Source organism: Trachurus japonicus, chromosome 18 (assembly GCF_045865225.1).
Source record: "Trachurus japonicus isolate A0001 chromosome 18, Traja_1.0".
NCBI lineage: Eukaryota > Metazoa > Chordata > Actinopteri > Carangiformes > Carangidae > Trachurus > Trachurus japonicus.
In genome coordinates this window covers 11,739,448-11,753,715 of record NC_140924.1, presented here as the reverse complement: position 1 = coordinate 11,753,715, position 14,268 = coordinate 11,739,448, and the positions used below count along the sequence as shown (strand labels likewise).

Genomic DNA, 14,268 nt, shown 5'->3' with positions numbered 1-14,268 from the left:
AAAAACATGAAGTTAGTGAAGTAAATAACTTATTTTTAAGAAAGGACTGGTATGATTAACCCCACAGAAGCAGTTACGAAATTAGTCGTATTAACTCACAGGGAAGCCTGAGGAGCCGGGGTCACCATCTTTGCCTGGTTTGCCCTGTAAAGGGAAGATAATAGTGATCATTTGATTTTGTTTGTTTCAGTATTTTAAAAAGTCTCTTAGTCTCTAGTGTTTCGAGAAAACTGTTTAACGTTAGGGATAGGTATGAAGGAGCGATGAGTGAGTTTTGGTTTACAGGCTGGGAAATGTATAATACTGTTAATTAAAGTCTTCACACTAAAGTACACAGAATTTGTTCATGTGATAATTGAACTTACTCGTTTGCCTGCTTCTCCTGGTTCGCCCTTATCTCCCTTCTGGCCGCCTGAGGGACCCTGCAGTCACAACAAAACACATGAAACAAAATGGAAAAGAGGCTCATTTTAATCTCACTAATTTTTTTTATGATGTTCTCATATCATAAATGATACTCACAGGAGGTCCTGGATAGCCTGGATCACCTGGAAGTCCGGGAGGTCCTTGGTCACCCTGGGGGGGGAACGCCACAAAACAATCAGTTGAAAGTTCATAGATTTCGCTAAACAGTCACAGTGCTCACAAATGTTCACCACTGATGTTTACTCATCTTTGTTGATGGCTGCTCATGGTTGCTTTTACTGAGTTTATCTGACATTTCATATTGCCCTCAAGATGTTTATACCATAGCATGAAAATAGAGTAGAGTAGAGTAGAGAATACTTTATTCATCCCTGGGAGGGAAATTCAGATATGTTAATTTAAACAGCTCAATGCTGCACTCTAGTGGTGAAACCCCTGCTCCTGCAACGTTTTGTCTCCACAGTTGTTATTCTAGAATTAATATGGAAATTAAACACTTATATAGTTTTGAACAAACGTAAAAGGACAAAGATGTTTAACCTAAACTTGTGAAAACTCCCTTGTGCAAGTCCAAATACAACACAATACATTACGTCCAATCAGTTTCAGAGTCTCAGGATGTTTTATCACCTTGTCTCCTCTCTGGATCTCAGACTCCGGTGACCTCTTATGTTCTCCCACCTGCCCTGGAGGACCAGGAGGTCCTGGCAAACCTAGATTACCCTGCAGTCACACAAAGAAATGCACGAAATGACATTAAAATATTGAAAGTATAAGGAATGGACAGATATTTATTTTATGAAAAGAAGCCACAAGACTTTTTGTCGTACCTTCTCTCCTTTTGGTCCTTGGAAATTCAAACCCATGTTTCCCTGTGAAGAAAAAGCGGAGAGACATTGTGTTATTTAAGTCTTTGTGGAGAGTGTTTCATGGTTTAAAGAGATTCTAAAATAATGAGAATAAACATAGAGAAAATCAACATCTTGTTTCCATTTAACAACAAAATGAGCTCCTGAAAAATGATTGAACTCACCTTTGGTCCAGGAAGACCAGGAGAACCTGGGCGACCCTGAAAAACAACACCAGAGACAAATTAACAACTTCAATTTAATGCTGTTTGTAAAACTGAAAGGATTAAAGAAAAAACAGAATATCGTGTTTTGCAGCTGCTCTCTCTCACCTCATATCCTCTGGGTCCGGGAGGACCAAGTGGACCTGGCGTACCAGGAGGACCGACAGAGCCCTGTTACATGAACACGTAGAAAGTTGTTATACAAATACACAGTCATGTACTTAAAGCTTTAAATCAGAAGTTTGGCTTTTTATTTTCAAGATTGTTTTTGTTGTCCAGACAACTTACAGGAATTCCTGGCAACCCGGGCAATCCTACTGATCCTTTCTCTCCAAAACGATTTGAAGAGATCACATCACCTGGATCTCCCTGTAGATGAAGTAGAAATAGTAGAAATTGTTGTACATGGAAAAATACCCTTAGTCCTCCTATTTCTGATAAAAACCTATTTTACAAACACTCAACCTAGTGTCGACTGTCAACCTAGTAGTTGATCCACTCACCTTTGGTCCTGGAATACCAGGTGGACCCTATAAAGGAAAACAGAAGAGAAGAGAAATCATCAGGGAAACAGGTGGAAGTTAAAGAAGTCTGATTACTGTGTTACAAAGTCTTCGGTGGCTTACTGGTATTCCTTGTTGTCCAGGGATTCCTCCAGATCCTGGAAAACCCCTGTCACCCTGGAGAGCAGAAGTTGAATCTTTACTTTGGAAACAGTCATTTGAAGTAGCAAGGACGACCAGACTAAAGGTGTTCAAATTTGGTTTAATTAAGCTTTTACGCAAACTACCTTTGCAACACTTTCAAAATTCACATCCCATTTATTTGACAACTGACAGAGCTTTCTGGGAAGATACAACTTCAGAAAAATTCAGCTGAACGTTGCTGAAAGACTTCCCATCGGACACTACCTTTGTCCCGTTGCAACCCGGCACTCCTCTGGGGCCTGGAGGTCCATCCTGCCCTGGCAGACCCTGGAGAACAAGGAGGGTAAATAGCATCAAAGTTACATCTACCATGCTCACTTTGGAAAAGTTTCACCAAAGAATCTGTTTAGAGGGATTTTAGATGATGCTAAACTCACAGGAAGACCTGGTGTGCCTGGGAATCCTGGTAATCCAGATGGCCCCTTTTAGAAAGACAAATAATAAAATCAGTCATTTGTCAAATCAAATGTCAAACAGAGAATCCAGCTTGTAGCTTCCTCTGCCAGTTTGAGATACGGAGCTATGGGGACATCTGCTGGCCAGAGGAGGGTATTACACCCCATTGTTATTCAGTGCTGAGACATCTGAGGAAAATTCATTAAATTTATTCTTGGAAAACAAACTCCAAACTAAAATCATACTTTAGTTAACTTAAGAAACATGATAAATGGAGGAAAACGATCAATACAAAAAAAAATGATTAGATGAAAAACTTTGCATGGTGAGTGAAGAAAAACACTAGGAAATGATCAATAAAAGAAACGTGATGCACTTACTCTAATTCCTTTTGGGCCTGATGGTCCATAAGGTCCATCACTGCCCTGAGAGGACAAACACAAACACAGCAGTGATCGTAATGGCACATTAGCTGGTAAATGAAACCGATATTGATTATTTGGGGCCCTATACCATTACTTGCTACTGGATCAAACTCATATCTGGCGGCATAATTTCCAAAACACGTTGCATAACAATGTTGCTTTTGCGGCACAACCCACAACCCACCTTCTCTCCTCTGGGTCCGATCGGCCCCTCAGGTCCGGGGAACCCTGGGACTCCTGGCTGTCCGGTGAGACCTGGGAAACCCCGCTCACCCTGCACACAATTACAGAAACTGTCACCACAGTGGTGTAGTACAAATACAATGTATGTTCTCTCCTTATCATACAGAAACACGCACTGAATTGTATGAATGTGTTCTTTGTATGTATGAATGTGTTTGTATATGTTTTTTATATGTATAGAGACATACAGATTAGTAAATATGTTAGAATAAATCTATATGTATATAAATATAATCATATATTAGAATAAATCCAGTTAAATAAACTCATAAATTAATTTATTGTATAGACTATAATGACTAGATAACTTGATAGATAATTTATGAATAAGGGGTGGGAGTAAATACGTTTTACTTCTTCCCACTCCTTTTCGGATATGAAAAAACAAAAAAAACAAAAAAACAAATTATCTTTATTTTCAACTATTTTGTTTTATTTAGTTCATATGTTGTCTTTGCAAAGTTTTTATTTGTTATGTCTGTCCATTTCTGTATTATGTTTTATTTCTTTTAACATGTCCGAAATAAACTAAAACTAACTAACTAACTAACTAAAATGTTGCCTACTTTGGTTCCTTTCACTCCACTGCAGTCACATTTGGATCCCACGCATCCATGGCAGGCCTGTAGAGAAACAGAGGAGAAGACAGAGGGAGATGTTAGTCTGAGTTTATTGTTCATATTGAGGAGATAAAGCAGGATAACCTAAATCATAACGCACAACCCACACACGGATGGATAACTTCATCACAAGGACATCAACCATCTAGTCGCCATTTTGGAGACCAACCAGAGACATTTGTTGCAAATCTTTGGTCTTAAGAATACACCTCCTCTAAGGATCTTCAACTCCTAACAAATCCAACAGATTGCTGCCTTTTCACAAGACTGTGCATAAAGTGAGTGCATTTCGTTGCAGTTAACACAGCCGACCACTAGGGGGAGCTCCACCACTGCTCATCCCTTCATGCTAAAAGCAGCATTCCTTCCCACAGGAAGGAGAAAAGTTTGCAGATTCTTTTGCAGGTTTGTTTGGTGTCAAGACGAAGAGCAAGGTCAGTGAGGGTCAAACAACAGCACCATCAAATATTGTGTTTTTGTTTTTTAACGCGCATTTATCTCCCATAGTTTTTCAACTGTTCCTCAACAAAGATGAAGAATTTATATTTTAGGAGGGAAAACTGTTTAAAGGAAAGTGGAGAAAGGAGGGAGGGAGGGATGGAGGGATGGATGGAGGGACTGAGGGAGTGGGAGTGCCAAGCTGTTGATTAACTTTTCCCATGCTTGTTGACACAGTGGATGCCAGACGGGCATCGATTGCACGCATGCCAGGCAGTCAGGTTGTGAGAAAGACAGAGAGGGAGAGAGAGAGGAGAGACAGAGAGGACAGATGAGCAGGCAAGTCAGCATTTTCCTGTGTCTGCAGAGGCGTTCGTGTTTGTGTTGATGGTTTTCATGGTATCTCTGTTTTATTAGATTCACAGTGATGTAAAACACAGCAAAGCAACAAATCCTCAATTTTTAATGGATGAAAATGACCAATTAGTTAGTCAGGGTTACAGGGTTACAGGGTTGGGGATCAAGGGTTCAGGTTAAAGGGTTGGAGATAGAAGGATGGAGGGTTAAGATTGGAGGGTAAGGGGGTTAAGGTTGGTTGTGGTTGTAAGAGAATGAGAGGGTTGGGGCTAGTCAATTCAATTCATTACATTAGGGCTGAGGAAGTATAGTATTAAAGTGAAACAGCAAAGATTTGAGGTTAGATGGTTAGAGGGTGATACAGTTGGGGATAGGAAGTTTGATGGGCTGCAGTTGAAGGTAAGAAGGCGACAGGGTAGTAAGGGGTTTGGGGCTAAAGCCTTAAAGACTTCAAGGGTTGGGGTTTTCTTCTGTCAATGAAATGAACGCTACAGCTCTGTGAAACAGGGAGGAGGAAGAAAACAGGAGGTGTGGAGGAGGAATGAACGGGTCAGAAACCGTGATAGTAGAGGCACACGTCGGTCGTCTCAACCCAGAGATTCACAACTTATTATAGACCAAGAGTCTGTTCAACCAGTTCACCACCAATTCATTTCCCTTCTCTGGAATTAATCAAGTACTTTCAATTGAATTCAATTGCATTCCATTAAATTCCAGTCTATTCCATTGCATTCCAGTCCATTCCATTCCATCCCATCCAATTCCATTCCATTCCATTCCATTCAATTCCAGTCCATTCCATTCCATTCAATTCCAGTCCATTCCATTCCATTCAATTCCAGTCTATTCCATTCCAGTCCATTCCATTCCATTCAATTCAATTCAATATGTACGTGAGCGACCATTACCCAATCTATTCACCTTATTCTCCGGGGCAACCATGGAGTCAATGGAACGCTGTGAGATTGTGTTGGAACTTCCGGCGACGACCGGAAGTCGTATAGTACATTAGCGGTAGCTTGATTATTTGAGTCCGTTCTCAGATGTTTCTTGTTGGCAAATCCGGGGTTTTTTTCCCGTTGTCGATTGCAAAAAATGACGAGCATTATAAAGAGGAAGCTACAATCACTGGAAGAAAACGTGTGAGTTTTTATAGCAGTTGAGCATCGACCTCATCTTCTGTCCCAGTGTGTGTGGAGCTCTGTACGACCTGCACCCACCTCCATCTACTCTAGAGTCTGGTTAAAAATAATTAAATAAATCCCCGTGTCCCCGCTGATTTCAGCCAAGGTGAGCAGCTTGTTTGGAGAGTAGGAGCGAATTAAAAAAAAAAAAAAAAAAACGCTATCACAGCCCGAAGCAACACTGTTAATGCACATAAGAGGCTGCTTTTAATTTCTGACAGCTGGACATTGCGCTACTTTTAATTATGAAGCTTCATCCATTTAAACAAAATAAACTAGAGGAACAACTTTCATGTTTAAATTGTGTTTTATAGCCTACTTTTATATATTTTACTGATCGCAATTCAGGCTGGGTGTGCGTATGAAAATATGCTACAGTGTTTCTCTTTTCTTTTCTCTTTTTTGGAGGGGGCGGGGGGTAGTTTAGGTGACAAAGACATTTTTAACTGTGAAAATAGAGATGTATTCAATATTTGCATTTGGGCAATACTGCTGTAGGCGAAACAAGTTTATTCATGGCCACATTTAAGTTACAGTAGTTGAGGGAGGGTTTTATTTCTAAACCCCTCCGTTTATTTCTTTTACACATTAGCGAGCAGGTTCACAGCGTGAACAGCGTGTCCCGACCTGACCAGGCTCTGGACACGGAGCAGAGACCCAGGTCCGATAGTGCAAGGCTCTCTCTGAAGCAGAGGATGAGGCCAGCTTCCCGTCAGTCTTCACAGACAGTCCAGAGTTGAACGAGTTTCTGATCATATAGTTGTCAGTTTGCTCCAGGTGACAGTCGACCCTCACAACAAACCCCCCCCTCCCTCTCTCAGTAAATAGTTCCGACGTCCATGCTGCAGCTTATATCCAAGTAATATAATAGCCTATATATAAATGAGCTCCTGACGCTCAGCTCAACAGTTGGTAAATAGCAGCGGATCAGCGCGATCTCTCCCTCCATACTGGTTCTGCCAGCTCCACTTGGATTTCAAAGTAAAAGTCACGCTGTAAATGAGTTAAATTGTGAAACAGCGGCGCTTTTATAGCCGATTTTAGGATTAAACTCTGAATATATGAGCTAAACATCTGTTACCATAAGTTTCCATGGCGATCTAGCTGGGTTGAAAGAGAGAGTACAGGAAAGCCTGGCTTTAGACTCAATAAAAAATATATAATTATAAAATATAACCCACTAAACTCGCTTCGAAGTACACCCCTCAAGTGTTGTCCATGTTGATTTGATTGTCTGTATTGTAATTGTCCCGCAATATACTGCAAATTCAGTCGATTGTTTACATCAGTTTTTACTTCCGCATTTGACCGGAAGTCGTAACACAATCGCGGCCAAACCGGAAGTGGCAAAGTGGGCGGGGCTACATAAGGTGAATTGATCCAAGCCCCAAGCACTCCCTCCAAGAATAATCAACCGATACTGTTAAAGTGACTTATTCATGATTTGATTATCAGTCAGTTGATAACATCTCTGGACACATGTGATGAGCATGTGGTTTGGACACCTGTGCCACTTCACAGACACGACCACAGGAGGTAAAAAACATCTGTTCACATCTGCAGCATCACATCCCACAGTGTAAAGTCTGCTACACAAGAGCTGGTACACAACATGCCTGCATGGACTCACATACACATGTGTGTATTAAGTTACAGTTCATGCTTATATGTGCATTTGAACACAGTGTGGAGACGGTATCAGGTTCCCTGGAGGCCTCTCAACATCACAACACTTCCTCAGAGGTCAAAGGTCAGCATCAGACCACAACACTAACAAACACTGTACGACAACCTGTGTGAACACACTGACCGGGATCTTTCCCACAGGTTTCAACAACTTTAATGAACTCATTAACAATCTGATTAAAACTTTGTGCCGTTTATTTAGTAAATCCACTTCATTAGTTAAATAGTTTTTGTGTGTTTGTAAACTAACGTGCCACCGAGCGTGGTTTGTGTTTATAAACACATACTGTACATATACATACGCATACACACATCAATGCAGAGATGTGTGTGTATTTGTGTGGACAGGAAGTGTCCACACAAATACAGGGGTGTTGACCACAGATCGACAGGCTGCATGTGCATATAAACGCTCGGCGGACTTCCTTTTGGAGGCTTAAAGCAAGGCCTTAGTGGCAGTCAGGATCGAGGGTTTGATTCCCATGTCAGAGGACGAAGAGTTTTTGGATTAAAGGGATCCGCAGACTGTTGTGTGTTGGCAGTAAACACAAAACATGGGTGAAGTGTTATCTGGACCAGAGGGTAGAGGGGTTATCAACACACACACACACACACGCCTGAATACATCATCCGTGTGTGTGTGAGGAGCTGTTTTTATAAGCCCTGGATCTCCAGATTAGTCTCTGGTCTGGTTCAGCTCAATGCAGTCTGCTCTCCCACGCCCAGCTCACGCTCTCTCCTCCTCCTCCTCCTCCTCCTCTTCTTTCTCTCTTTCTCTCTCTCTCTCTGTCTCTTTCACTTTCTCTTCATCCACCTGCCCTCCTATCCTCTCCACCCTCATCCCTTGTTTCCCGCTCGACATGATATTAACCCAGAAGAGCATGAGCTTATAAGGCTCTAAAAACCTTCACTGGATGCTCAGCGCTGCGTTCAAACCCTCCGAGCTTCACGGATCTACATGAGCAGATTATTGATTAGTCACTGGATTACATCACAAAATGTACTGATGACTTTTAAGAAAAAGAAAAAAGGGAATATCCACACACTATTGGATAATTGCAACGTTTCGACCAAACGTGGTCTTCCTCAGGCAACTAGAGAACTTCTCTATCTTCTCTAGTTGCCTGAGGAAGACCACCACGTTTGGTCGAAACGTTACAATTATCCAATAAATGGGAGCCTTAATCCAGTGTGCGGATATTCCCTTTTTTCTTTTTCAATGATCCTATGACTATCCGGCACCTGGCCTAAAATAGACACTGGATGTGCGCACAACTACTCTGTTTTGTTGATGACTTTTAAGGCCTCTAATGGCTCCGCCCCCGATTTCAGCTCTGATCTGACCCATAAGGTGACAGTCTTTGCTATTGGCGCAACTAAGTTTTGTTATTATTACACACGTTAAAATATAGAAGGGTTGAAATATCATCATCATCCCCTCCCATCAGCCTCCAGATAAAACCTGTGATCCATAAACAGTGAGACAGTATCGGTACTATGGCTCCATCAGGTGGGTCGGGTGGTGCAGTAAGATCTAATGACTGACTGACCGACGGCGTTACGACACTAATCCTTTACATGAGCTCTGATGATGAACGCTCTGCGATCTCGTCTGTGATATAATTAGTGGTTAACGTTTTTGTTCCATGTTCGGTCGGTTTGAAACACTTGTTCCTGTTTAAGCTACGACATCATCTCGCCGCTATAAAACATGTTAAGACGACCCACGCTTCTGCAGGTGGAGGTGGATTTACTGCAAATCTGTTGCCCCCCCCCCCTCTGGGGTAAAAGAAGAGAGTAAAAGCATTAAAAGCATCTCTCTTTCTCTCTTTCTCTCTCTCTGCCCCCCTCCTCCTCGCTCAACCCCACCACCACCACCCCCCCAAAGCACTGACGGGGCATGTAATCCACTTAGAGAGGTCAGTGAGCTGCAGATATTTGCTCCACTCCCTCGGTCTGCATGGTTTTCTTTTAACTCTCGCTATTATTTCCCTCACTCTCTCTTTCTCTCTCTTTCCCTAAACACCGTCCCACTTTTTTCCATCAACCTTACAATCAGGCCTGAGGGAGTGGGTGGGAGTGGGTGGATGGGTGGGGGCAGCCTGGGCCGACAAGCCCCGGCTGGTCGGCCTCAGCAGCACCACTGGAGGTCCGTAGAGGACAGGTAGTAGCTAACAGTGACGGCTGCAGAGGTTCATGTCTGACACTGGGGGGTGGATGTTCAACAAATTGAGGTCAAAATGAAACAGTTAATGAGCTTTAAGTTTCCTAATGTTGATTTTAGTGGCAAAGGTTTCTGGTGATTAAGGACACAGTGAAATAAAAATGTTAAAATGTATACCTATCTTAATATTTTTGATGACTCATCCCCCAAATGTAGCTACTGTAAATTTATCAAGGTGATTTGTGGCGGTTATAGCAAACTGAACGGACAATTAGTTAAAGTGACAGTTTGGTATGCTTATAGTCAACCAATAGGCTATGACTATTAGTAAACAATTAGCCTGCTGTTTGACTAGTTAACCTAACTGTTAGCTGCTGTTAAACCTTTCACTGTTTTTGAGGTGATTAGCAAAACAAGCCAAATAGTTAGCTAGCCCCTGGACTAGCTAACCAAACATAATGCTGCAAATGCTGCAACTAATATGCTCTAATCTTAGTTTTACTGTGATTTCTAATACAAAGACAAAATTTAAACAAATAGAAAAACTTGTCAACTTGCCAAACAAAGCGAACAGTTAGCGAGCTCCTGAACTAGCCAACTGAACCGCTAAATGTTCTCTACCTACTTGTTTTTTAAAATTTCCATGTTTTAATATTCAATCAACGTTCGGGTTTTTCTCTTACTACATACACAAAAAGATTGTTTAATAGTTTTATATCAATTTGAGGCCAACCAACTGAACTAAAGTTAGTCTAGCTAACTGAACCGCTCGCTGTTACTTGGGATTTTTTCTATGATTGAAGAAAGATAGACAAATAAAAAAAAAAGTATTTCCAAAGGTTTAAATCATGTGTCCATGGTCATTTGTCTTGGTAGGCCTACACACTATCAATTGGGCGTGTTAAGCTTTTTTCCCCCTCCTGCTCCACAAAGCATGATGGGATGTTAGCTTCTTAACTGGGGGTCATTCCTATGTTCCCACAGCCCTATGTTCCCTCAGCCCTATGTTCCCTCATTTCTAACTTTTGTTGTCACTGAAAATTAGGCCCTATGTTCCCACAGCCCTTTGGTCCCACCATTGGTTGGGTTTAGGCAATGAAGAAATGAGTTGGTTCAGTTTAGTAAAAAGACCAGGTAGAGGCTAGACAGGCCAGATAGATAGAGTCCAGATAGGTAGAGAGAGTCCAGAGGGAACATAGGGCTGAGGGAACATAGGCACGCAACTGTACCATGCCATGCATCTACAGTACATTTGTTTTGTTTACCCACTCACTTATTCAAAATACTGCAGCGTAACTTGCGTGCACTGAACAAAATCCCAGGGGTTGATCAAAAGACAATGAAAGTGTTTTCTTTTTCCAGGTCTCAGAACAAAAACAAACTGCATTAAAAAAAAGAAAAGAAAAGAAAGAGCAGAAAAGGGAGGGAGGTGTGTGTGGGGTGATGGGGAAGGGAGCCAGGTGAGGATGGATGAGGAGGGGGAGCGAGCGGAAGGCATGCACCCGGGGATTAGACTGGCGAGACTGGAATTCCCCTGCTCATCACAGACTGATGATTAGACACCTATACACACTGCCCTGCCCTGGATAACACACACATACACACACGTATGTATATGCTTTGGAGTAGCTCATATGTATACACAAATTCCCCTTATACAGCTGCAAGGACGGACAAACTAAAGTTTTGATTCTGAACACACAAACACACACATAGGTTTATAAAATCCCCGATTTGACCACAACTAATAACTTTTCTCCTGCAACGCTGATCACAGCTCAGCAGTCAGAAACCGCAACCTGAGACTAGAGCCAACATGTTTGGCACGTCTAATATATTCTAACATAAAACCTATTATCAATATCTGAAGAAAGCAAAGCATGGTAACCTAAAATCAAAATCTCCAATCTAATGATAGATCAAAAAATAAACTTATATATAAATACATACGAGTTTTACAGACGTAAACAACCCTGAACACAAGATTTGATTTGGCGTCAAATCAACCAACATAAAGACTGAAGATCTGCTTTGTGCCTTCATACTTCAATAGTCTACATTAGTGACAGTGTAGGAATTTAAGGCATCGTCCATGTGTTTGATTGGTAATTGATTGATCGTTGCAGCTCTGAAACTTTTCCAAAGAAAACTCAAAAACATTAAAGAACAACTCAGAAAGTAAATGTTTACTCGTACCAGAGGATTACGTTATTGTATTGGTTTTATTCCACAGCTCAGCATCTATGTGTGTGTGTGTGTGTCTCCTATGACATGTGTTAAATATCAATGTGTAGGCCTATGTGTGTGTTTGTCCAGTTCTGGAGGGTTGGCCGGTCTCTTTCATCGCGGCCGGACTTTAACGACTTCAAGGCGCTGTCGCCGCCAGAGCCACGAACCAAACCAAATATTTTCACGCCGACAAAAAAATCCGACAATGTGTGTTTTGAGTCACCGTCTCTCTGGAAGAGGAAGACCCCCTACGCCTGTTGAAACACCGAGTCCCCACATCCACACACACACACACACACTCACACACACAGCGATCGGGACACAGCGCCGGTCCAGGAATTCCATTGATATTCCCGGGAATTTCTCTTTCTTCTCAACGCAATTTTCTCTCCTCTCTTTTCTTTTCACTTGGTCTAATGAACGTTGACCCCTGTGACCTCCCACTGAGAGATACCTGCAGAGCTCACTGAGCTTGAGGCACCATCTCTTCACATTGTATGTATTCTTTATAGGAGGATAGGAGGATAACACACATATTATTAACATTAAGAAACATTCCAGTCATAAAAATTTTAACGCACTGGGATCAGATTTGTGTTAAAAAAGCAGAATTGATGCGTTTTTTTTAAATCTTTTCTGCTCTATTGAATGTAGGTTTGTGGTACAAAGGGGAAAATTAACAGCACGTGTCATATTTTATGAACAAGTCTGAGTTTTTTCAGGAGTTAGGCCTAAATCAAGCTGATAAAACTTATTAAAAGCCTCTTATTAGCGCCAGTGCCAACAACTGGGTCCAATCAGGGGGACAATGAGATTAACGCAACACAAGGACGGCACCGACTTTCACTGAGTTCTTGTTATTCAACCAACAAACAAAAAACCCACATATAAGTCCACAACGTAGCTGCATTTTGTCAACTGTTGAGTCATTTCTGTTATAAAGTGCCAAAGTTTCTCTGTCTCAAACATCTCAGATTTGCAGATTTTGCATCTTTGAACAAAATCAATGATTTGAATTCATCACTTTGGCCTCTGGCAAATTATAACATGAGCTTTTTCATATGTATTTTACATTTTAAATAAGGAAACACTCAACAGTCTACTCACAAATGACACTAATTGTTAATGGCAGCTTTAACCCATAAGGACCCACGGTGACACGGGTGTCACACTGCCTTCAAGTGTCCTGGAAAGCCCCTTACACATATGTATGTTGAACTTTTAACTCATAAAGTCCCTAAGTGACATCTACTCAACATCCTGGTGCAGTCACATGACTCTCTGTGAATCTCTCTATCCATGACAACATTTCCAAGATGGTGGCCAGCAGAGTTGGCACATTTCACAGAGGCAGCTACTTTTAAAAAGCTTGCTTTCTGTCAATAAAATAAGCCACCACCCATTTCACAATGCAAATCCTTTTATAACATGTCCCTTGTTGTATTTAACCTGTTCTGACCTCATTTTTTGAAGAAACTCATATAAAACAACTTAAGAAAATATTGCTGTGACATATACGTCACATCGGGCCTTAGCCTTAAAAAAGTCAGAAAAAATACCATGTGACGCCTATGTCACAATGAGGAAAATGGGAAAGAACTGCTCAATTAAATTAGGTAATTCAGGTATTTTGAATTAATATACTCTATGTTGTTCAATTTAAAACATAATTTAAAAATGTTAACATAAAAATAATGTCAAATTCAATCAATATTTAATAAAATGATATATCAGTCCGGAAATTGAACCACAGATTTAGCAGAGACACTCTTCTCAGTAAATGAACAAGATTTTAGTATCCCATGCTGGTCCCATATTAATGTAATTATGCTTTTTTGCTGTATTTTCTGTAACAAAATAGGATACAGTGTTCAGGATGTACTGACGACCATCAGACGTGCAATAGATGTTGTATACAGAACAACAAATACAGCAAAGAAGAATGAGAGTTTACATAAGAAAATATTAGGAAACAAATAAGAAAAGTTAACACAGTCAAACAGTCATGAACCAGGTTTGAGACAAGGGTTCTGGACTGCTGTACTGATGGGAGAGAGGGTCCCATGTGGTGCATTGTGAGAGAAGGACGTTTTACCCACCTCAGTTCTGACGAATGGAATATGACCCAACTATCAGTTCTGTGAGTGGGTACCAATGTTTTGTGATTTCATAGTTAATAGAGATGATAAATAAAGAGACAATAACTGTGACAGGGCTTTAAAAATGGATAAAACCAATGCTGTTTTCCCCTTACTGTCAGAAATGACCAGCCGACATTTTGATAAAGAGTGCCGTGATGAGTATTATATGAATCATTGGAA

At 41.1% G+C, this 14,268-nt stretch overlaps 1 protein-coding gene across 1 annotated transcript in view; it reads right to left on the bottom strand.

The window, feature by feature from the left end:
* col4a5 (collagen, type IV, alpha 5 (Alport syndrome)) overlaps positions 1-14,268 on the bottom strand; it is a 44,830-nt gene that overhangs the window by 17,338 nt on the left and 13,224 nt on the right. Inside the window, exons 2-16 of the mRNA XM_085760523.1 lie at positions 3,836-3,892; positions 3,211-3,300; positions 2,982-3,026; positions 2,583-2,627; positions 2,410-2,472; positions 2,125-2,178; positions 2,002-2,028; positions 1,787-1,867; positions 1,607-1,669; positions 1,460-1,495; positions 1,257-1,298; positions 1,057-1,149; positions 523-576; positions 366-422; positions 100-144 (exon numbers count right to left, since the gene is read on the bottom strand). Coding sequence (XP_085616649.1) covers positions 100-144; positions 366-422; positions 523-576; positions 1,057-1,149; positions 1,257-1,298; positions 1,460-1,495; positions 1,607-1,669; positions 1,787-1,867; positions 2,002-2,028; positions 2,125-2,178; positions 2,410-2,472; positions 2,583-2,627; positions 2,982-3,026; positions 3,211-3,300; positions 3,836-3,892 — 852 coding nt within the window. The remainder of the gene's footprint in view (positions 1-99; positions 145-365; positions 423-522; positions 577-1,056; positions 1,150-1,256; positions 1,299-1,459; positions 1,496-1,606; positions 1,670-1,786; positions 1,868-2,001; positions 2,029-2,124; positions 2,179-2,409; positions 2,473-2,582; positions 2,628-2,981; positions 3,027-3,210; positions 3,301-3,835; positions 3,893-14,268) is intronic.